At 29.3% G+C, this 25,689-nt stretch overlaps 1 protein-coding gene across 2 annotated transcripts in view; it reads right to left on the bottom strand.

Moving 5' to 3' along the window:
• Positions 1–25,689, bottom strand: part of LOC100211926 (E3 ubiquitin-protein ligase listerin) — a 181,666-nt gene that overhangs the window by 60,900 nt on the left and 95,077 nt on the right. For both annotated transcript variants that reach the window (XM_065792890.1, XM_065792891.1), the window contains exons 9-10: positions 9,929–10,063; positions 8,577–8,768 (exon numbers count right to left, since the gene is read on the bottom strand). In XM_065792890.1, coding sequence (XP_065648962.1) covers positions 8,577–8,768; positions 9,929–10,063 — 327 coding nt within the window. The remainder of the gene's footprint in view (positions 1–8,576; positions 8,769–9,928; positions 10,064–25,689) is intronic.

The raw sequence follows: 25,689 nt of genomic DNA, 5'->3' as shown, positions 1-25,689 counted from the left end.
GAAAATTGTGTTGTAACAAGACATTGCTTGTTTCGACACTATTATAGTAATTGTCCATGTAGACATGGTGCCACAAGTTTTCGTATGGCTGCAAAAGTTGCAGAACTGTCTCTTGAAGACGACTGCCATCACCAGCATATATTTTGAAATTGCAAATATATCCACTCTTTGCTTCACAGACCATTCGTATGAGCAGCTCATATTTGTGGATTTTAGATGCATTGTACACTTTGAATGATAATCGACCTCGCCACAGCATAATACTTTCGTCTAATGATAACTCTCATTGCAGCTTATAAACATTCTCAAATTTGGGTAAAAAATATTCTATAATTGGACAAATTTTTTTAAGCCGGTCTCTTTCATTTTGATTGTTTGAATTGTTGGAAAAATGCCAAGAATACCATATTTGGCAAAAACGATCACGACTCATTACTTCCGCAAAAATTGGGGTTGCAATTGCTCTTTCTGTTGACCAATATTCATCCCTGGTATCTTTGCGAACTTTGCCCATAAGAAGAAGTAATCCCAACATTTTTTTTAATTCTACCGAAGAAACGTCTTTCCATTTTATACTTTTTGCTCTGTCCTTAAACCTGTCAATATTTTGTTGGTGGTAACAATTAGTTTCTTCGGCCATTAAATCGAATAAATCATCTCCTATAAAAAGTTGAACAACTTCAGCTACACTTTTTGAATCACTTGGTATCACAACAACACCACTTTGTCCTAAAAATTGTTCTATAATTGGAGGATTGTCATATTCTGACCACTCCACTTCTTCATTCTCACTTTCTTCAGAATCGCTTGGCGGTATGGGTAAAGTCCTGCAATATTGGCATCACTTGCAATATCGGCATCACTTGCAATTGCGACTATCAGAATCCATTTTTTGCGACAAAAATTTTTGTAATAAAAAAATATTTGAAAAAAGATGTTCGATCATCAAAAGCTCAATAAAAACTGTCTGAAATATTTTTAAAATATCTGTTTAACATTCCTTAATTAATGAATGTTTATATAAAAGGGAAAACGATTAGAGATTGCTTAGTCTATGCATATAAATTATGAGCAACCGGAATGTAAACAATAACATAACAAAATTGATGATTTTTTTGTTATCTTTATTATATAAACAAATGTTAAAGAAATTACGTTGAAGAGTCTAAAGAGTCTAAACAAAAAAGTACAAGCTAGTCTTATCACTTTCGTATGTAAACCAATCGAGGAAAATTACTTTGTGCCTCTTTTAAAGTAAATACATTCAAACGGGTAAAAATACCTGACCCGCTAATAGACAGCAGCCCGCAAAGCAGGTATTTTTACCCGCCCCGCTTGTAATGTGTTAATATTTAGTTAAAATTTAGAGAATGTAATCTTGTAACACATTGTAACCGATTAAGATGTAATGTAACTTTAAAATTTTATAGGGGGAAAAATTGTTGAAGGTCATGACTTGACCACCACAGAGTCCTGATTGTAACCCAATTGAGTTATTGTGGGATCATTTAGATCCAGAAGTCCAAAAAACTCCACCAAGGGGTAAAAATGATCTTTGGGAGGCAATCCAAAACATATGGAAAAATATTGATAAGGAATATTTAAAAAAATTGATTGATCCCATGCCAAGTAACTGTCCTTTAAGCAAAAGGTGGTCATTTTGACGACAAGATGATTTAAATAAAAACATTTTCTTTTAGTTATAATTTTTGATACAATTTTTTTTCTTCTTCTTTAAAACTAACAAAAGAACATAAAATTATTGATTTGTTTTATTAAAGTCACAAATCAAAATTATTCTGACACATTTTTCTTTTAATATCTGTAGTTGCGATAGGTGCATCCAAACTTATGGACAGGAGTGTGTGTGTGTATATATATATATATATATATATATATATATATATATATATATATATATATATATATATATATATATATATATATACACACACACACACATATATATACATATATATACACACATATATATACATATATATATACACACATATATATACATATATATATATATATATATATATATATATATATATATATATAGATATATATTGTCACCCTGTTAGTTTTTGTAAAATAACACATATATTCATAAACAGAATAAAGTATTAACTTAATAAAAGGGCCCTGCGAATCAGCATTTTTAGTTTCGAATCAAATCTCAAATCGAAGCAGAACTTGATTAGCAAATCAAATCAAATCTTGAATCGAATCACTAGTTTAAGGAAATCTGAATTTAAGTTGTTTTTTTTCTCTATATTTTTACAATATACAATTACACAATAAGAATATTATTTGAACAAGCTCTTTCTTTTACTTTAAGCCCAAATTAACAGTTCCGTGTTTTGTTCGGAAAAGTGTTTACTTCTCCTCCCACAGACTAACTCTTTCTGATGATTTGTAGTACAGAACTTATTATACTTATGATGACAATCTAAAATGTTTCAATCTTTTTACTTCGGTGTATGCAGTAATTTCAAATTATAATTGCTGATCTAAAGTTCTTCTCTCTGGTAGGGTACAATTTTTAGAAACAAGTTCAAACATTTTATCTAAATTTCTATTTATTTTAGATAAGAAATTTTTTCCCTCGAGTTGAATTTTATTGGGATACATACAAATACTTAAACTGCGCTTTTTTTCAGATACCATTAAGTAAGGTTCCACAATTTGTGCCTCTGCCAAGGTAAATATTGCTGATTTAAATTAGACCCTCTAAAAAGGTCACAATAAGAAAAACGCCTTCACTTAATATAAAAAGGTCACAATAAGAAAAATGCCTTCACTTAATATAAACCTGATTTCTAGCTGTGTAGTAAGATCCTCAACAAATTTACTTATCCTTCTTTTATCCATTGAGCAAGGCAATTTTTCAAAGTTGTAATGCACGGATAAACTAAATTAACACTCATGCTTTTTTCAGCACTTAGAATAGTAGTGGCTTCAGATACTGCATTTAAAATAGAAGTGGCAATTCTTGATAATTTTACTTACATTTCAGTTAGACAAGTTGGTGGCACTTTCATATAGTTTTATTTCTGAGTGCACTAAACTAGAGAACAAGTTCTATAGAACCATGATTTTTTTAAATCCATTCCAATAAGTTAAAAATGCTGTTAAAACTATTTTCCACATCTATTGGAGGCTTTGACTCCAATAGATGTGGTAATAATTATGACCTTTGCTAATTATTTTCACAAGAATTAGTTGGATTTGGATAGCTGATTTCACACAAAGTTGGAGTTTATTAGCCGGGCAACTTAGTCAATAGATTTCAAGAAGTTTAAGTGTGTACAACATACTAAGAGTAGTGGGAGTTGTAGCTCCTAAAAATATTATCTGAAGTCAAGTCAACTTTCAACAGCACATTTCTAACAATTTCTTCAGTGGAAATGGCTTGTGACAAGCATTTCTTCCATTTAATTGATTTACAACTGATAAACAGCATCGTTCTAAAACCCACGAGGATGAAATATAGCAACAAGTAGTAACAAGAAAGTTATTGCCATTGTCAGCCTTAAAGTGACCAAAAGTGATGCTAGGTTTGGAGATAAACTGCTGTTTTATACTTTGTTGGAAGCTATTATTATCATACTTTTTTTTAATAACTATCTATTCAAGGTCCAATAAAATGTGAGATTAATGAAGTGAATTTTTCGATTATCTGAATTTTTTTTTGTAGCAGACCTGCGCCATTTAGATGCTTCTTCGTGTAGCTTTATATGGTCACATTTTAAATGGTTCCATAAATGAGATAAAGTTTCAGTTTCCTGAACAGAATTTTTTTTATTGGAATTTTTCTGTTTAGATTGCTAGAATGTTCCTTTTTTTTTAAAGAATTCTTATAACACAGATTTTTTGGAAGTCGTATTTTAGCTTGAAGTGAAATAATTAACAGTTTTTTTATTTCCAGTTTGCAGCACTCAAAAATTTTGAAATTTAAAATTACTTTAAGCGAAAAAGAAGTGGAAAAGCACCAAAGCAAAAAATAGATGTTTAACTATTACAGTTTATGTGTTACTCTTTTTGCGAGTAACACGTATTGCGAATCGAATCGATTCTGATCGAGCCCTACTTAATAATCCTAACATAAATATTAATCTTTAAGAATTAATCTTGACAAATATTCAAAATATAGCAAACCAAAACATTTTTGATGACCATTATATATTATTATATAATTACACCTGTTTAATGAGCACTTTAGTTATGATATTTGAAAAAATGCTTGCTCTTCAATTTAAGCAATAGTGGTGTAGCGATAGAGCATTCACTTCATAAGCAAGAAGTTCTGAGTTTGATCCCCAAAAACATTCCTGGTAGTACTACGCTCAACTTGTTTCTCCAAATAGTGGTCTCGTTTGTCATAGTTCATGTTTCAGAGTTATAAAGTTGAGAGAGGGTTGTACTTCAATTAAAAGCAGCCTCTACTGTAGTGGTCTTCTCAGCCTTGGGAGGTGAATTAACATAAAAAAATATATATAAATAAATAAATTCTTTCTTTTAAGTTGAATATAATGGAATAAGATTTCAATACCATATACTTTATTTTAATCTTATTTTAATTTTAATTTTATGTTTTATATTTATTATTTTTTTTTTTTTATAAATCAATATTGGTTTTCACATAAATCAATAAAATTGAAGTCCTTAAAATATTGGTCTTTATATATATATTATATATATATTTATAATATATAGCAAATAAAAACTATTTAACAGCAAACAAGAAATAAAATGTTACATCATTAACAACCAATAGAACCATGGTTTGCATAAACCTTCAAATTTTACCAGTTCACAGTTTGCATTTTAGCATAGTCATAAGAAATAGATAGTTTGGCCATTTGCGGTATTCCTTTGATCAACTCTTTGTTAGCATTTTTTTAGTGCCCAGTCCGCCACAGAGTGCACAAAACTTATTTATGTCTATTGTTTGTCTTTAAACTACTTGTTTAAATTTTATCTTCTTCATCCAATTCTTTAAATACCTGGTGGTAATTATTCTATTTATGGATGCAGTACTTCTAGGAGGCATAAGGGAGTTTCAATATTTAAAGATCCTGCATCTAACAATAGTTTTTATACTTCTTTGAGGAAAAATCTAATAGCCATTATTCTTAATGATCGTATTCAAGATATAAATTTGAAGGCTCAAATAAAAGTAAGAGTCTGTTTATTTGTGAAATGCATTATCTTCCAGAAATGATATTTCATAAGGATAACAGAAAGTCACTAAAACCAGGATCATTACCAGCTATAAGTAAAGGTATTGAAATTGATTTAGTTCAAATAATGGCAGGAGTTGATAAAAGCAAGATTTCTCTATTTATGAGTCTGTTTTGGGAAGAGCAGCAAAATATTTAAAAAGCTCAAAGCAAGGGATTCACTATCATCCAGCAATAATATGTTACTGTTTGGGATTAGCTGCAAAATTGCCAGCTGCTTATGAAGCAGTACGATTAAATGAGAAAAATAATTCTGGTTTCTTAGTTTTACCAAGTCATAAGCGATTATGTGACATAAAAATTATGTGAAGCCAAAGTTAGGATTTAATAAAAATATAATTGAAGAATTAAAAAATAAAGTCAAACATTTTTCAGCTCAAGAAAAGTTTATTGTCCTAGTTCTTACTGAAATGAAAATTCAAGAAAATCTTGCTTGGGACAAACATTCTGGAAAATTAATTGGTTATGTTAATTTGGGTGATCCTAGTGTTAATTTTGCAACATACAGGCAGACAAACTTGTTTCTCGTGTATTAGATTTTTTAGTAAGAAGTATTGTAAATCCTTTCAAATACAGTTTTGCAAACTTTGCTACTATAACTAAAGTAGTTGCAGTTACTTGTGATGGAGCATCATCATATAGAAAATTTTTTAAAAGGCATTTTAATCTGACTGAGAACAAAGATATTAATGGTCATGTTGATGTGACTTACCGCACTGATAATTTATTTGCTGATGATAACAATAAAAGATTTATATATTCTATTTCTGATGCCCCTTGTTTAACTAAAACACCAAGGAACAACCTTTCTCATTCTGGAGCTGGTAAAACCAATCATTGGTTTGCTGGTAAAACCAATCATTGGAGCTGGTAAAACCAATCATGTGGAATCAGGTGGACATAATTTATGGTCTCATATAGCTGATTTGTTTTATGAAGATTTAAAATCTCAATTGCATGCATGTCCAAAGCTAACCGTTGAGCACATCAAAATAACTCCATTTTCAGCTATGAATGTCCGTTTAGCTGCACAAGTTTTAAGTAATTCATGTAGTACTGCATTAGAATTTTATGCACCATCTGATACTGCTAGAACTGCACAGTTTTGCAAATATTTTAATTATTATTTTATTGCTTAAATGTTCATAATACAGATGATTGTATATTAAAAACGCAACTCATTTTTGAAACCATTCTCTGATACAAATGATGTTTGATTTACATGGCTAAAAGAAAATTAAAAAAAACTTTTCTGATTGGTATTTTTCTATTGAATCAAGACCCAGAAATTTTTCAAAAATTGTGATAGAAGTAATATGTTTATTACTTGGCAAACCCATGAAGGCTTCACAGTTAACTCTGTTGTTAAACTTATCAAATTTTTAATTAATAATAATTTGAGTTATATATTAACTAAAAGGTTTTGTCAGGATCTTTTAGAAAATTACTTTGGACAACAATGGTCAATTGGTAGAAGAGAAGATAATCCTTCCTTGTTTGATTTTGGATTCAATGATAGTACTATTTGAAATCAACATATATTTCACCCAATTGCAGGTAACTGTCTGAATCTTAATGCATCAAACAAAATATCAATGGAGGAGAGTATGACATGTATACCATACAGAAAATAGACTTACTCTGAAAAATCTGCTGATAAAAAAAGTTGACTTTTCAAGTGATTTAATAAAAAAAACTCTCTTTTGTCTCCTTGTATTGCTAAAAACAGTACACCTTTATATGTGTACTGGTTAGATCCCTTGCATTAAAACAAATAGATCCATGATTCAATGCCTGCTCTGAGCAGGCATTGAATCATGGATCTATTGGTTTTAATGCAATATACATTATCTGTAAAGTAAGAAATCTTAACAAAAAGCTTTATTTGACACAATTTCTTTGATAAAAAAACTTACAATAAATTTATTTTTTTTATAATCGCTTAAAATGAACAAAGATATACAACACTTATTTTTCATTTAGGTGTATGGTGTCATAATTTAATCTTGACCCAATTGAGCTCGGAGCGGTCCTTTTTGTATATTATCTCAGATGGTTTATACAAAAGAGGACTAGAATTTTTCTGCATATATAATAAAATATTTTTAAATATAAATTCTAAATAGTTTTTTGAATGTTTGTTTTCTGATTTTGATACTTTTAGTCCTGATTTCATTTAAAGTTTTAATTTTCATGAGTTTTCAAATAATTATTAAGCACTCTCCTCTTGTATTAAGCATGTGAGAGCATATATATATATATATATATATATATATATATATATATATATATATATATATATATATATATATATATATATATATATATATATATATATATGCTTCCTTAACCTTGGATGACAATCTTCCTAGTGGTAGTATCACAAAAAAAAAAAAAAACCCAATTGTAATCTTAATGAAAACATTCTCTCTCTCTATTATATATATATATATATATATATATATATATATATATATATATATATATATATATATATATATATATATATATATATATATATATATATAAATCTAAAAATAAGTTTAAAGACAGTTCTTTGGATACTCGATTTGTGCAGATACAAGATAATTTCTTTATCTCTATCTGAAAGTTCAACAGACAATAAATCATTTAAATTTACACAAGAGTTATTGTAAAATGAGTTTGTAAGAAACGCTAAAACATGAATGCATAGTTTATAGCCAAAAAGTCTAGTTGCTTTTTTAGTCAGATTATTAATGAAAATTCATTATCACGATTTCTTTGAAAAATTTCTTTGTAAAATTGAGGATAAAACTTTTCTGCATTGCCATTAGCTTTAAAACTAGCTATTGTTGCCTCTAATAGAGATAGGGTTTGTTGTGAAGTTTCTAATAGCATTGCATGATTAATTCTTAACTCATTTCTATACAAATCAGGATAGCATTCGTTATCAATTAAGGTAGTAATGCTTTTATCGAGCAGATTTTAATATTTGCTAAGAAGGACAGGTGGTTTAGAATGTTAAATTTAAAGATCTAAATCCAAGGTGTCTAAATCATTATTAAAATTTTTGTCTGCAAAAAGAAAGTCATTCTCCAAAGAAAAATGTTTCAATATCAAATTCACTATTGAACTCTTTTTCCATTTCCATACTTTGTGCACTCTGTTCCTGGCTGTTCGACAGTTTTTAAGTGTTTTTAACAAATATTAGAAAAATCACATAATACGCCCGAGTGACCAAACTATTTCTTATGACTGTGATTTTAGTTACCAAAAATAAAACCTGGAAATAAAAACAGAAAAAATAAAACTATTATTATTACTACTACAAAGCAATAAATTTACCTGATCATTTAACAAGTAATCCTTCACTTTTTCATTTGTGATATTCTGCAATAGCATATACTGAAAGCATTCTTTGTAAGAAGTAATAAGCAACTTTACGTCAGCGGGAGATAAAACATTTATATTAGTTAACAGTCCTTCAGTAAGTGAAGACAAGAATTCATTAAAAAAGAAACTTTCTTCACCTACAACCTATGAAAAAAATTGTAACTGTCGTTTTTTTTTCTAGCTCTGAAACTAACCCTAATGTAAAGAATTTTTGAAAAACCTATTAAATAACAAATAAAGTTACTGGAGAGTTTTAGTTTATCAAGGACAACCACAACACTGTGATAAGAAAGAAACGATTTATTAACTTTAAAAGTTTTCGCAAAAACTTCATATGAAGAGTGCTTTTAGAAAAAACTAACATGCAAGACTTTATCAAAAGTTGCTGATGCTTCAATAGCAAATAACCTTTGCTTAATTGCTTCAATTTAGTGTACCATAAAACCTTTTTGTGTTTGATTAAACCTTTCTGCGTATAATAAAACCATTCTGTAATAATGGTCAAAAAGTCAGTAGAAAAAAAAGAGTATTGAAATGTTTAATGATTGTCAGAGAGTTGAAATCTGTATTGAATGTCAAGGAGCTCAATCCTTTGAATTTGGAAAAATGTTGGCAAAAAATTGCCAACCTAAAACTTTTTTAAATCAGCACAAAATTTATTTCCAGCATTTTTCCAGCAAACAGAAAACCAAGATTCATTTAAGCACTTGTTAAATAGTTTAAGGGCAATGAATAAATAAATAAAAAGGGTATTTGAACAGCTGATAATTTAAGGGTAAGAAAGAAATAAAGAAAAAGGGTATTAAACATCTGATAGTTTAAAGGTAATGAAGAAATAAAGAAAAAGGGTATTAAACAACTGATAATTTAGAGAGTAATGGTGAAAATTCTTTTGCATAAATTTTGTACTTTTGTATAAATGTAAGACAGCAATGTTGAACTGACTAAAAGCTGTAAAAATGTTAATGTGAGAAATGATTTGGATTAGAAACAGACGCTGCTCAAGGAAGAAATCATGGGGTAGAATGAGACTTGACTTAAAACCAAAAAGTAGTAGGCTTCTAGGGCCTACCTGAATCCAGGAGATTATAAAAGAAGTGAAAAAGCCTAAAGACCATTACAAAGCAAATCATGAAAAGATTCAGCTATAAGCTAGTAGTAAGAAGTGTGATGATGAAATCTGATGTAGAAGATAAAAGCTTTAGTGACATCATAGCGTGATCTAAACTATATGCAAAGCATTTAATTAATTGTTTATAAAAATATTAAAAATTTATTACGTTTTAATTACAATTTTTTTTTACCTCTTTGGGCAGATGGCTTAGCAACAAAACTAAATTGGGATAAATTATGGTAATATTACCATAGCCACAATTCTTCAACATTTTCCAAAGTTTTGGAAAAACAGCTTTTCTAACATTCACATGGCTCCAACATTCCTATTTTTAAAGTAAAAGATTTATTTTTCTAATTATTCAAAAGTTAACATATATATATATATATATATATATATATATATATATATATATATATATATATATATATATATATATATATATATATATATATATATAATTAATTAGTAAAAAACACTTATCTTACTTTCATTTTCGACTTGAAGTTTCACCATTGCTGGATCATCAGGAAGAGTTCTCTTGCTGATGATCCAGCAATGGTGAAACTTCAAGTCGAAGATAAAAGTTAGATAAGTGTTTTTTACTAATTAATTATTGCTCTGTTCTTTAAGACCATTGAGCACTCTATTTGTAAAATGCACTAACATAATTTACATATATATATATATATATATATATATATATATATATATATATATATATATATATATATATATATATATATATATATATATATATATATATATATATATATATATATATATATATATATATATATATATATATCATGTTGCCTGCCTAAACCAAACTTTCAATGTTTCAATTCAATGTTTATACTCTCCACAACACACTCCACTGAACCTATATTGTCAGTTGATTTATGTTCACTCTACTGTACCTAACCCTACATAGTCCCTAACCATAATCTTAATTCTGCCTATGCTTAGATAGTCAGTGAATGTATGTACATTCCACTGTGCATATCCCTAGATAATCAGTCTATGTATGTACGCTCAGTTGCGCTAAATAAAAAAATCAGTCATAAAAACAAAAATAAAAAAATAACAAACTATAAAAAACTAAACTGAATATTATAAACAGAAAAAAACAACAAAATAATAAAAACAAAAACATTCTAAACTAAAAAAAAAAGTTTAAATTTAATTAGTTTCTCCAATTAATTAATTGGTTTTCAATTTATGAGATCTTATCTTTGTCAACTTAAAACATGAAAACAACATAAGAGACATGCTTTACCATCCACGGTAAACCTAACTACATAATATTGTTCGTGTATGTACAGTTATAAATGCATGTTTAGATAAGCAGTGAGATGTCATCCTGAAAAAGCCTGCTGCCGAGGGCTTCAGTACATACATAGACTTATATCCTGCTGCGCTACATTGACTGAGGTCTTGGGATGGGGAAGCAATCTTTTTAATTATTCTTTATTTTTTCCTTGAATTTATAAAGCTGATTCCTATAAAGATAAACCAGTAAGCGATTGCTTATCTATATAGGCTATATATTTTTTATTAACTTATAGACTGCCTGCCTCAACCAAACCCTCAGTCGATGTAGCAGCACTCCGTTGCGAGTCAGGCTATTTGTCAGTCGATATAGCAGCACTCCCTTGCGAGTCAGGCTATTTGTCAGTCGATGTAGCAGCACTCCCTTGCGAGTCAGGCTATAAGATAGTCGATGTAGCAACACTCCGCGCATGATTTACAGTAAAAAAACAAAAATAAAATATTTTATTAAAAAAATTAAAAATAAAAACATTTTATCAACAAAAATAAAAATAAAAACATTGTTTATATTGTTAAAAACATTCAGAATGTTATAAAAACATTCAGAGTGTTTTAAAAACATTCAGAATGTTTTAAAAACATTCAGAATGTTTTTAAAAACATTCTTGTCAATTAAATTTGCGCTTTTGTGGTTTTTTTTAAAAAACGATTAATTAGTAATTAAATTAATGGTTTAAAGTAATTAAAAGTGACGTATGTGTTGGCGTAAGAATCACTTTTTTCCTTTTGTGCTTCCCAAATGCAACAAACTATAAAATTATTTTATATATATATATATATATATATATATATATATATATATATATATATATATATATACACACATACATACATACATACATACATACATACATACATACATACATACATACATACATACATACATCTACAAAGACCTCAATGGAAAAACCAACATTGTCACATTTAAAAAGTTTTGAGAAAGAACTTATTGATAATTAATAAAAGTTTTTATATTAAGCAAAGAAAACTAAAGATGAGAAGAAAAAATTATATTTTGATTAATTAATTATCATATTTGGATCTCCAATCTTCATGCTTTCCCAATCCATACATCCTACAACTCAATTCTTCTATCAACTCCTTAGTTCTATTCTTTTTTTTCTATTGATTCTTAACTTAATAGTGGCTGCTTGCAGCCTTAAGTCAGAAGTGAACTAATTTTTTTTATTTATTTTGAAAACAATGAAGTTTTTTCACACCATATAAAAAGTGCTTATAATTGTAAACAATTGTGTTAAGAGAATTCATTTAAACTTTCTTAAAATAACATAAAATCAACTAAGTTCGGTCACCATGTAACTTCGATCGTTTGAGAAAAAATATAAAATAAGCATGCAAAACTCAATTTTTACAAACTCTTCTTTCTCAAATAATATTTGTAATTAGTTTGTAAATATGAATCTATAAAAAAAAAAATGTTTATTTGCATCTGGCTACTGTTTTGAAGAAGGCCTCCTAGACAAAGACTTAAGGGGTAAACAGATTCTATCTATTGACCAACCTCGCACCCCTTCTTCATCTATTAGGCTGGCGCAGATGTATTTTTAATACATTGTTTCCAGTTTAGGATGTTGAATGCTGGATCTTCTTGAATCAATGCATGGGTTTTGCTTGTGTCTCTGTTTTTATGACTAGGCAACTCATTTTATTATCTCCTAATGAGGGTACAGCTCTAAAACTAAGTTTTATGGTTCTGAGGCCGGATGGTAGTCAGGTTTTCCAAACTCTATTAACAGTATTAACAGTGCCATGTTGCGCATGGATGGTGTCCCTGTTTGTACTTTTGGTGTGCATTACGGAGGCCACATTTGGAGCCCTTTGTTACGGCATGGGGTTTATTAGTAGTAATGAGGCAATTGCTTGGGCTATTAAACGGTGTTCTGAGTACTATCTATGCTTTGAGTCAAGTTCTTCAATCTAATTTAAAATGAATAAAGTACCAAAAACTATAAAACACAAAAAATCATCATCACCAAGTTCTCTAAACCTATCATTCACTAATATTCGTAGTCTTCGTAGTAACTTTTCTTTTGTTGAGTCTTATCTCATGCAAAGTTCACCAGATCTACATGCTCTTTGTAAGACTAATTTGAGTTCAGCTGTCTCATCTTGCGATCTTAGTGTTGATGGTTATCTTCCTTTAATTCGTAAAGACTCCAATAGTCACATGCTTGGCTTGGGCATTTACATTCGTAAGAATTCACCACAGACTATTCTTTCATGTGCTTTCGTTTAGCACCACTTCACTCTATCGCCTTTTTTTTTGTTCTATATCTCTCTCCTTCATCTCAAGACTGCACTCTTTTTGATGTTATTTCTGATCATATTGAACAAGCCTTCTCTCTTTATCCATCAGCTAATATAGTTATTGTTGGTGACTTTAATGCTCACCACTATAAATGACTTGGCTCTAGTGTCAGTGACTCTGCAGGCATTAAAGCCCACAACTCTTGCCTTTCTCAAACCCTAACTCAAATAGCCAACTTTCCAACTCGCTTTCCAGACAACCCGAATCATTTACCTTCTCTACTCAACTTGTGTCTTGTTTCTGATCCTAGTCAGTGCTCAGTTTCTCCACATTCACCCTAAATTGCTTCTGATCACAGTAAGATCTCTCTAAAACTAATATCTCGTTCTTCTTCATCACCTGAATCCTTCTATTATCGTACCTCTTACAACTATTTTAAAGCTGACTGGGACTCTTTTCGTGATTATCATTGTGATGGCCCTTGGGTAAAAATCTTTTGTCTTCCTGTCGACAAATGTGCCTTTAACACAACTTTGTGGATTCAGGCTGGCATGGAATTTTTTGTTCCCTCTCAACGATTCCAGGTCAAGCCTCACTCTTCTCCATGGTTTACCTCATATTGTTCTGCTGAAAAAGCCAATCAAAACCATTACTTCCATATCTATTAACAAAGCAATTCTGCAGAAAACAGACGTCTGTTTATTACTGCTAGAAACTATTGTAAAAAGGCTTTCTCTAACGCTAAATCTTAGGGTCATGAAATTCTCAGGTCATGAAATCTCATATCTCATCTTAAAAATTAGGCTCTCATGACTTCGTGACTTATTGCCAACAAGCAGGTTGCTCCATTGCTTGACATTTGTATCACTCCATCTTCTGTATCTAAAGTGACTTTCTGCCTAGACTCTTCTTCAGTTTGTGGCCCGGACAACATAAACGTTATAGTCTTGCAGAAGTTTTCTCCGGAGCTGTCGTCTATACTCTCAAAACTATTCAACAAGTGCTTATCAGAGTCTTGTTTTCCAGCCTGCTGTAAAGCGGCATCCGTTATCCCTATCTTCAAAAATTCTGGAGAGCGATCTGATTCGTCTAACTACTGTCCTATTAGTCTTCTTTCTATCATAAGCAAGGTTTTTGAATCTTCAATTAACAAACACTTAATTTCTCATCTTGAATCTAATAACTTACTTTCTGATCATCAATATGGATTTTGATCTTCTCATTCTACAGCTGATTTGCTAACAGTAATAACTGATAGGTTTTATCGTGCATTAGATAAAGGTGAAGAGGTTAAGGCCATCGTTTATCCAGCATAGCAAGTTTGGCATGCTGGTCTTCTCCATAAGTTTTCTGCTTACGGTGTATCTGGCAACATCTTTAAGATTATTGAATCCTTCCTTTCCAATCGTGGTATAAAAGTTGTCCTCAATGGACAGCACTCTTCTTCTTATTCTGTAACTTCAGGGGTTCCCCAAGGTTCTATCCTTGGCCCTATACTCTTTTTAATTTACATTAACGATCTTCCAGATATTCTCACATCTAAGGTGGCATTGTTTGCTGATGATGCTATCATTTATTCTTGTCGTGATAAGAAACCAACACTCTCTGATTGCTTCGAGGGGGCATTTGAGCTTGAAAAGGATCTCACTTCTGCTATAGCACAGGGCTCACAGTGGCTGGTGAACTTCAATACGGTAATGTACTCGATGAGCCATCTACTCTTCATCTTCTAGGATTAACTCTTTATTCCAATCTTTCTTGGAAACCATATATCAAATCCATTGCAAAATTAGCATCTGCTAAGGTTGCATCTCTTTATCAAGCTTGACACTTTCTTACTCCGGATTCTATTCTCTATCTCTATAAATCTCAAATCCAGTCTTGTACGGAATACTGTTGCCATATCTGGGGCGGATCTTCTAACAATGCCTTTTCTCTTTTAGACAAGATGCAAATACGCATTGTAAACATAGTTGGACTAACTCTTGCAGTCAAGCTCCAGCCATTATCACATCATCGTAATGTTGCTTCTCTTTCTCTTTTCTACAAATTCTATAATGGGCACTGCTCTAAAGAGCTAGCATCTCTTGTGCTATCTACTAAAATTCATTCTCGTGTTACTTGTCATTCAATTAAGTCTCATCCTTTTTCTGGGAATGTTTCTAAGTGCTCCAAAAACTCAAATTCCTCTAGTTTTTTTCCTTGAACATCAGTTCTTTGGAATTCGCTTCCTTCACCTTACTTTTCTGAGTCATATAATTTGCAATTATAATTCCATCAATTGTTATCTTGCTCTACAATCTTCATCTTTTCTCTTCCAGTAACTTCCAACTTTACTTATTGGTTGCGTGCAGCCTTGTATACAGATAAAACTCAATTTTTTTCAGCCAATCATTATCGCAATAATTTAGATCTTCCTATATTTATTTCATTCATGGATAAACAATGAAGGAGTCAATTAGCAGTAATATTGTGAAATGTTGATAAGTGTTGCGAAAATAAAATTTACCAGTAACTTTACCCGTAAATTTACCAGTACATTTTGATATTTTTATAAAGGATACACACCATGGTATTTTATTTCAATAAAAAAATTTGTTCATAATTTCAAAAAAAAAAAGGATTTCATATACTACCATTTTAAATTTTTTCATTTTTTAAATGTTTTTTCTTTTTTTGTAGAGAAGGCTAAGATTACTATTTTGCGCAACTAAAAGATTGTTATAGCCTCATTTATCTCCACTGCCTCAACTTCTCCATGATATTTTATTGTTGAAAGCTAAATGGCATCATTAGCATATTTTAAAGTCATTTAAACATTATAGCTATAACAAAATTTACTAATGCATTCTAAATTCGGTATTCGAAAAAGATTATACTTGCTTATTAATTCTTAAAACAATTTTACAACATAATAACCTTTTGCTTGCTTTATCAAAAAAATTTTTTTTTTTTTTTTTTTACATATTTAATGAATTATTTTTAATAAAAATTTTAAACAATTTATAGATATATTTCATCAGTTACTTATAAGATACTTGTAAACATAATTTACAGTTGTATGACAATTTATTATGGCCCCTTACGAAATTTAATCATTTTGAAATTTTTTTTTTAATTCACCTTTATTATTCAAACACATTAATCCCCAAGGCCATAGCCATTACAGACAAGGAGGCTACTTAATTGTGGGTATAACCTTCTATCAACTCTATAACTCCGAAACACGAACCTTGATGAACAAGGCTGCTGTGCGGAGAAACAAGTTGAGCGCGGTACTACCAGAGACGTGGTGGGGATCGAAATAATCTCATTTAATCTCTTTTTTTTTTGAATTTAATCTCATTTTTTCATACGAAGTATAAAAATTCATTATTGTTATTTAACCTTTTGTTTAAAATAAAGTTTTAACTCATAAAATCAGTGGGTTTTTTGCTGCTGACAACATTGTTACTTTTGACAGCCATTTTGTATGATGTCATCTTAATTATAATCTTTTCGCTGTACACTTGTTAAGCTTTATTACCAGAGTTTTGAACTCATTTATTAGTATTTTCAAAATATTTATTTAATTTAGTAAAAATATTATTTCTTGAAGTAAAAGTAAAATAGATTGTGCTTGATGTGATATTAAAAGTAAAATAGATTGTGTTTGATGTGATATTAAAAGTAAAATAGATTGTGTTTGATGTGATATTAAAAGTAAAATAGATTGTGCTTGATGTGATATTAAAAGTAAAATAGATTGTGTTTGATGTGATATTAAAAGTAAAATAGATTGTGTTTGATGTGATATTAAAAGTAAAATAGATTGTGCTTGATGTGATATTAAAAGTAAAATAGATTGTGTTTGATGTGATATTAAAAGTAAAATAGATTGTGTTTGATGTGATATTAAAAGTAAAATAGATTGTGCTTGATGTGATATTAAAAGTAAAATAGATTGTGTTTGATGTGATATTAAAAGTAAAATAGATTGTGTTTGATGTGATAGAAGTAAAATAGATTGTGTTTGATGTGATATTTTTAAAGTTATGAGTACCAAAGCAATTTCTTAACTGAAGTACTGAAATGTGATTTTTTATTTTAGGTATGGGGAAAAAAGACTTTTTACCACAAAAAATTGCCGAAATCATGATACTTTAAAAAAATACTAATCTTTCTAAATAAGAAATAGCCAGAAAATGTGGTATTTCGCGGGTTTCTGTACAAAATATATACAAAAAATGGTTAATATGGAGAACTTGATATCAAAGAGAGTTGGTGAGTGTGGAAAGTAAAGAATTTTAACACCACACGGAAACAACTAACTGAAAATAAACAGGCTAGCAACAATAAAATAACTGAAAAGCTGGACCAATCAAAATGTCAAAATTTCAAAGAGAATAGTTTAACATTGCCTGCATTTGGTTACTTTTCATGATGTCCAGCTAAGAAGTCTAAACTGACACCAAATATGATGCAAAAGAGGCTGGAGAGAGCAAAAAAGTACAGGAGTTTAATGGGAGATGATTGAAAATTGGGAAATTAATTCAAAAGATTTTAAAATATTCCCTTTCTTACATCAAACTTTGAAGATTTTCTTTAAAGATTTAATATATTATACAAGGATATATAATATTTTGAGGTATGCTTTAGCTACGAAAGTACTTTCCAAGTTTTAACAAAGAAGGCTCAATACACAAAAAGAACAAAAGAAGAAAAATACTTATTGGACTGCACCATTCAAACTGTTAAACACCCCACCTCTGTAATGATCTGGTCAGTAATATGGGAAGGGGAATGGGGAGGCTCAATACTGTCGAGGGAATAATGAATCACTTACAATATTAAAAAAGTCCTGGAACAAAGATTGTTGCCACAATTGGCAGAATGGTCAAGTCCAAGTAAAAAAATAACCTTCATGCAGGGCAGGACACAATGTCACAAGGCTAAATCAATTAAAAAATATCTATCAAAACAGAATATTCCATTACTTGATTGACCAGGAAACTCTCCTGACCTATATCCTTTATAAAACTTTGGGGCACTCCTGAAGAACCATATCTAAAGAAAATATTACAAATAAAGTGTATTTAACAGAAACAATTATTTACCACTAGAACCATAATGAAATATTGCAGAAAATGGCTGACAAATGTATTAAAAGTATGCCAAAAATGGTTCTTGTAATTATAAGATAAAAGGTAAAAGAGAAAATCACCAAATAATGGTCTTAAATATATTTGTAGTAATTTTTAAATAATAAAAATTGTTAAATGTTTTTTATTTGTCAAAAATTACCCATTTCTCAAATAAAGATTACTGTTGAGTACATAAACCACAAAAAAATTCTAAAATAATAGACTTTGAAACTTGAAAATGTAAAAAATTAAGGGTGGCCATAATAAAACTGTCACAAGACTGTATGTTCATAAATAAAACTAATGTCCTTAACATTATGTGTTATTGACTTGTTAAGAAACAAAAAAACTTAATTCCATATGTGAAAAGAATTTTCTTAAACAAAAACACCTTGTCTTTCAAAAAATCAAGCTTGTTTGTTGCTTTTAAAAAATATATCTTTTTTGTTGCTTTTATAAATTTAATCTATGATGGAGACTTTTTTTTAAACAATGAATTTGTTTGCAAATAATAACAAAAAAAAATAATTCTTTAAGAAATATTGCAAAACTATTTCTTTAAAACCATTTTACATTCCTTCAAAGTTAAATTAAAATTTTTAATTTTAAAAATCATATTCAACTTAAAGTTTTTTAATTTAAAAAAAAACTAATCATATATCTGTTTTTTATTTATATATCTGTTTCTTATTATTATAAATCTGATTTTTATTAAAAAAATGAACTATTTTACAAATGCAGTTAACACGTTTTTTTAAATAATTTATTACAGCCTACCATTATCTAAATAAAGGACACAAAAAAATATCAAAAAACAATTTAAATACCCAAGGCTTCTCATATGCCTAACTCTATGTTGTGTGACAGATCATTTGAGGACAAGATCATTTAATAGTTTGTTTTTTAAAGTTAATTAACATTCATTGCAAGGTATGTCATTTAATGTTTCCAATTATATAAATATTGTTAGTAGTAATAAATTGGTGAAGGTGAAATTGTTATTTAGTACATAGAATGTGCACAGTGTAATGCATCTTAACAAGGGAGCTATTACAATAAGCCTACATATCTATTTCACTTTTTTTGCTACATTCCATCAAAAATTGCATCATGATCCTGCTTCTTGATTTCAAGTTGTGTTCTTCTTTCATTTCCAATTGCCGTGCACACATACCTTGTAAAACTTACATCCCCTGACAGGATGATGACTCCTTCTAGAAACCATGCAGAGAAACTGTCCAACACATCTTTGAATTATGTTGAATGTTCTAACACACCTTTGCACTTTGTCACTAAATGTTGTTAATCAAACCTTTTAATTGGTTGACAACAAAATTCGGTTATCAAATACTAATTTTCAAAAGATAATTGTCATTGCACATCCAGTACCCACAATAGCTTTCACTTATTTTTTTACTTAAGTTCACTTAAATGTCTGCTGACACCTCCTAAATGTGTTCTATACAATAAAATAAAACTGGATTTGAAAATTTTTTGAATAAAAAATAATTTTAGGGGTGCCACAAGACCCTTAAACATCAAACAGGTCCCTAATATTATAAAAAAAAAAGTTTTTCAAAAGTATGTCTTGTTGGGACTCAAAAGAAGCAAAATTATATGTAAACTTCAAAATTAATTATTATTTCATTAAAAAAATAATTATTTTAGATTTTAGCGAACAGAAAATGGCATTTTTTAACTAAAAATGTAAAATAGGGAATTTAACAAGATTTTTTAATCATAATTTTTTTTGGGACGCTTTTTTATAAAATAATGATTATTTTTAAAATTTTTATATAATTTCGCTTCTTTTGAGACCGAACATGACATACTTTTGAAAAACTTTTTTTTGATAATATTAGGGACCTGTTTAATGTTTAAGGGTCTTGTGGCACCCCTAAAAATATTTTTAATTCAAAAATTTTTTAAATCCAGTATTATTTTCATTATATAGAACACATTTTGGGAGTGTCAGCAGACATTTTCAAAAAAAAGTTGTTTTTAGCACCACCCAAATATATATATATATATATATATATATATATATATATATATATATATATATATATATATATATATATATATATATATTAGGGTGTCCCAGAAAAAAAAATTTTCTGAATTTAATATTGTGAACTATGTCAATACTCCTTATTTGGTACCAGTAGACCACTATAAAAATATCTGGGCTAAAAATGATTGTTAAGCTGAAGAAGGTAATTTAGAAAAATATTTCATATAAATTTTAATGAGTTTACAGAGTTTTTTTTGCATTTTATGATTAAAACTCTGCAAATATTATTAAGTAATAAAACATCAGTTATTTGGATGTTGAAAAACATTAGCAGTATATATTGTATACTGCTACTTTATTCTAATTTGAGTAATATAAATTTAATTGTAACAATTTTTACATATATGTAAAATATATATAAAAACATTGTGATCATTTCTGTAATATGACATTTAATTGTGATCAATTCTCTTGTATTTTATAATATAGAAAATAGTATTAAATATGGCAAGTGTAGGGCATGTTGGAAAAGCTAGTAGAAGAAGAATTCTTTATCTGTTGGGGTACCCTCTCCAGATATTTTCTCCAAATAGACTTTCAACCGGTGGGGAAGTTTGTCGCAGAACTTACTGGATTAACCAGAGTCATGCAACTGTAAAAATCTCTCATAAAAATAAAGTATTCTGTGAAACATTCATCTGTGAAATATAATTACATAAGTTTTTATACTATATTTTAAAACGTTGACATTTTTTAAATGTTGTAACTTTTAATTCAGGAATAGAATCATTGCTCTGTATACCCAGTATATTAAAATTTTAAAGATGAGAACCTTAGAGATGAGCAAAGAAACCATGACCCAACATACTCAAGAGTTCTTAGACAAAGCCAATGTTTTGTTTCCTATACACAAGGAAAACATTTTCAAGTTAATTAGCCAGGATAATAGGAGTAAAGAGGATTCAATTTTTTGAAAAGATGTTTGAAAGGAGACATGGTCAAAATGTTCTACAAAAATGACAAAACATTGCTAAAATAGTTGCTGAAGGTAAAGAAAGAATGAAAAATCTGCTGAGGAAGATAGAAGAAGAAGAGCAACAGCAGGAGAGACTGAAAGCAATTGTTGAACAAAAAAAAAAGTCAATTACTGGAAAAAGCAGCAGAAGAAGAAGCTTTTAGAAATTTTGAGCAGGAATTCTTCAGTGGGTGTAGTGGAACAGATTATGGCTCAGACTTTGAACTCCTACTGTAAAAAAAAAAAAAGTTGTCTGATTTAACCAAGATTTGTCTTCAACTCAGTCTGAATGATGTTTTGGATAAGTGGATTCCATTTATGACAAGGTAAATAAGTTTATTTGTAAAAAAGTTAAGTATATTTAAAGTATATATAAAACTACAAGTTTAAACAACTTAAATGTTACATAATTTAAAAAATGACAATGCTCTGTATTTTTTTTTAGGTATCAAGTTAGTGTGAGAGCTGAAACAGCAATGTTGTCTTCCCTATTCCAAGCTGGGGGAGTAGATACTGACATTTTGAACATTTCTAAGTCACAGATGGCAAGAAAAAACCATGAAATTATAGAGAATGAAGCACTTATAGTGAGAGAGCAGAACCTGAATAAGGTAAGATGCTTAAAACTTATTCTTCACTTTGACACAAAGTTGGTCAAGTAGTACAGGACAATGGTAAAGATTTTGGAAACAGTAGAAAGGTTGGCAATTAGTGTTTCCTCTCCAGAGACCCGCTCACTTGACTTTCTTCTGGGAATACTTGAAGTACCCTCCTCCAAAGCAAAAGATCAAGCACTGGCTATCCAAAGTCTTGTGGAATATTATGACTTAAAAGACCAGATTATAACTTGTTGTGCTGACACAACTCGCTCAAACACTGGAAAACATAATGGTGCAATTAGAAATATTGCAGTTTATTCTCTACCTTGTCCAATTCTTTGGCTAATGTGCAGGTATGATGCTTTACTATATAAATTACAGGCAATTTTTTTTTTCTTTTTTTCTGAGAGTAGACAGAAAAAAATAATAATAACAAATTTAGGCACCATATAATGGAAAGACATGTTCATTATGTTATGATGGAATTACAGGGAGAAAAAAAGGGACCCAGTCGATCTTTATACAAAAAATATCAAGATCTTTGGTTTAAGATTGAAAAAGATGTAAACAAATTGGCCAACATTGAAAAATTTGATTGGAACAGACCTGAGTTTGCTTTTGGAACCCTCTTTTACAATCTTGCAAATCAAACAATGGAGTTCAACACGACTGCTCTTAAAGCAAATATTTTTGACAGAGGGGGTTACAAGTATTTATGTCAACTGGTAGCTTTTAACCTTGGAGCAGATTTGTTGAACTTCAGATTTCTACAACCAGGTGCTCATCACGAAGCAAGATTTATGGCTGATTCATTGTATCTGTTAGCAATGCAAATGACCAAGAATTACAACAAGCAACTCAGTATCAATGAGATTAAGATGATACAGGATGCAACAGATTATATAGTGATCTTTCACTGTTTATTCTTTCTGAAGAGTCCAATGGCAGCACAGGCTCCATCCAATGATCTTAGAGCATTCAAGATTTCATCGCAGATCATGAAAGACTCACTTTATTCCAAGAAGTACGAAAAGATTGGCAAAGCTCTTAATCTTAGTGTTCTCAGACACACTTGGTATTTTACACCACAGTGTGTTAACACCACAGTGTGTTATCTTTGCTTTAGCTGACCAGCACTTAGAGGAGAAAGAGAGGACGGATATTCTTGTAGAATTATTAAAATATGATGTTCCAGAGATGAAGAGCTTTGACAAAGAACAACCAAAATCTTTTACAAAGGTCTGTCTCCTCTCAAAGCTATCAGACTTTGTTTCTCAGGAGTCGTATCTCTTTTTTCTTCATCTTGGTATAACCAAAGATGACATTCTCTCATGGAAGGAAGAAGGAATGTCAAACTTTGAGAAAAATCTCAACAATAAATCTTTCAAGACATTTGTGTCCAGTGTAGGTCAATTAGCAGTTGTTAATGACAGAGCTGAAAAACACATCAAATTGGTGCAGGATTTCATTGGAAGGACACATTCTGAAGACAGGCTCCAAGACACGATGATGTTGGTTTTAGACAACCGGCAGAAGGTGTCTCAACGTGCCACTAAACAAGACTTGAAGAATATCTTGATAAAAAAAAGCACAATATGCTTACATTTTTGTTTTTGAAATATATTTTTCCCAACAAAAGTTTAATAATTTTTGCACCACCTATTTTTTTATTTTTATTTTTTAGTATTTAATTTAAAAAATTTTTTTTTCAAAGTTGCAGTATGTATAGCAGTCAGAATAATTTGGATGATTAACTTTAATTTTATTTGAATTTTTTATAAAATATTGAATACTACCGGAATTTCAATAAATAAATGGAAAAAAACCTCATTAAAATTTATATGCAAGTTTTTTCTAAAATACCTTCTTCAGCTAAACAGTGACTTTGAGCCCGGATAATTTTATGGTGGTCTACTGGGACCAAATAAGGAGGATTGACATAGTGCACAATATTAAATTCAAAATTTTTTTTTTCTGGGACACCCTAATATATATATATATATATATATATATATATATATATATATATATATATATATATATATATATATATATACATATATATATATATATATATATATATAACTACAAAATTGATAATAAACAATATAATGGAAAAAGGTATGCCAAGCAAAAAAAACAATAATTGAATTTTTGAAATTTGAAAAAAGATTTATTTCTTTTAAATAAATATATAAATAATAAAAAAGCACTAGAGGCCTTTCACTATTTTTATCAGTAGTGCTATGTTTAATGCTTTATCAAATTTTTTATATTACTGTAGAAAGTTAGATAATAGAAAAATTAAATTGCTATATTGTAACTATGAGTTACCATTGTAACATTTTTTAAAAAAAAGGAAGTCTCAATTAAATGTGTCATGTTTTTGTTTATGTAAATGACTTTCATATGACAACAAATTTTTTTCACTTTTTAATTCAAGGAAAACAAAGAGTTGGAAAAAAGGTTCTATAGTTTTGTTGTGCAATCTCTGGCATTTAAATACATGATTGTCAAATTGGTCTGTAGAATTTCCTGTTCTGCAACTGGAAATATGACCATTAGTACGGTTTCTTAAATTATTTGTTTTTCCAGTGTAAGTAGATAAACCATTACATGATAAACACTTTAAATAATAAATAACATTTTTGCTATTACAAGTAATGCGACTTTTAATATTCCAAATAGTTCCATTAGACGTCTCAAACTTATCAACTTCTTGTAAATATAATTGGCAAATTTTACAACGAATATCTTTACATTTGAATAAACCCGTTTTTTTGATAGATGAAATAGAATGAAATTTTGAAGAAGTTAGTTGTCTAAGTAAATTTGGTGGTTGTTTGTAGGCTATTACTGGATGTATATTTGAAAAAACCTCCTTTACCCTTGCATTAGTAGATAGACTAAGTAAAAGGTTAGTTTCTGTTAAAATAGGCTGGCAGTTTAAATTGCTATAAAATGTAGTTACCAGAGGAAAAACTTCTTTGGATTTTTTTAAAGGTGCTGGTCCTTGTAATTTGGCATTATGAAATGCTTTTTCTATAATATTATCTGGGTAAAGACATTCTTTTAACCATAATTTTAGTTCCGTTAAACGTAGTTTTTCTGTAGCATAATCCGAGGTAAAAACAATTATTCTTTTAGCAAGATTATATGGTATATTCTTTTTTATGTGGAAAGGATGAAAACTATTGTAATTTAAATAGTCGTGGGTATTTGTTTCTTTGTAAAATATATCTGTTTTGATATGTTTATTGTTTTTAAGAATAACCGATACATCTAAAAAATTAATGACATTGTAGATATTTCCGTTTTTATTGTATTGTGTACCTAAATCAATCGTAAAATTAATTGAATTATGTAGTTCTTCTAGAGAACTTTTAAACTTGGCGATGTCTAGATTTTTTGGCCATATGTTAAAACCATCATCAACATATCTAAAATAAAACTGTTCAATATTTTTAACTTCTTCTTTTGAAAAGTATTTTGGTAAGATTTTCGGAAAAAGCAAAGTTTCTTCTAAAAATCCAATTGTAAGACATGCATAGTCTGGGGCAAAGTCTGTACCCATGGCTGTACCTGTAATCTGATGGTAT

Source organism: Hydra vulgaris, chromosome 03 (assembly GCF_038396675.1).
Source record: "Hydra vulgaris chromosome 03, alternate assembly HydraT2T_AEP".
Lineage (NCBI taxonomy): Eukaryota > Metazoa > Cnidaria > Hydrozoa > Anthoathecata > Hydridae > Hydra > Hydra vulgaris.
This window is presented reverse-complemented; position numbering and strand designations above follow the sequence as displayed.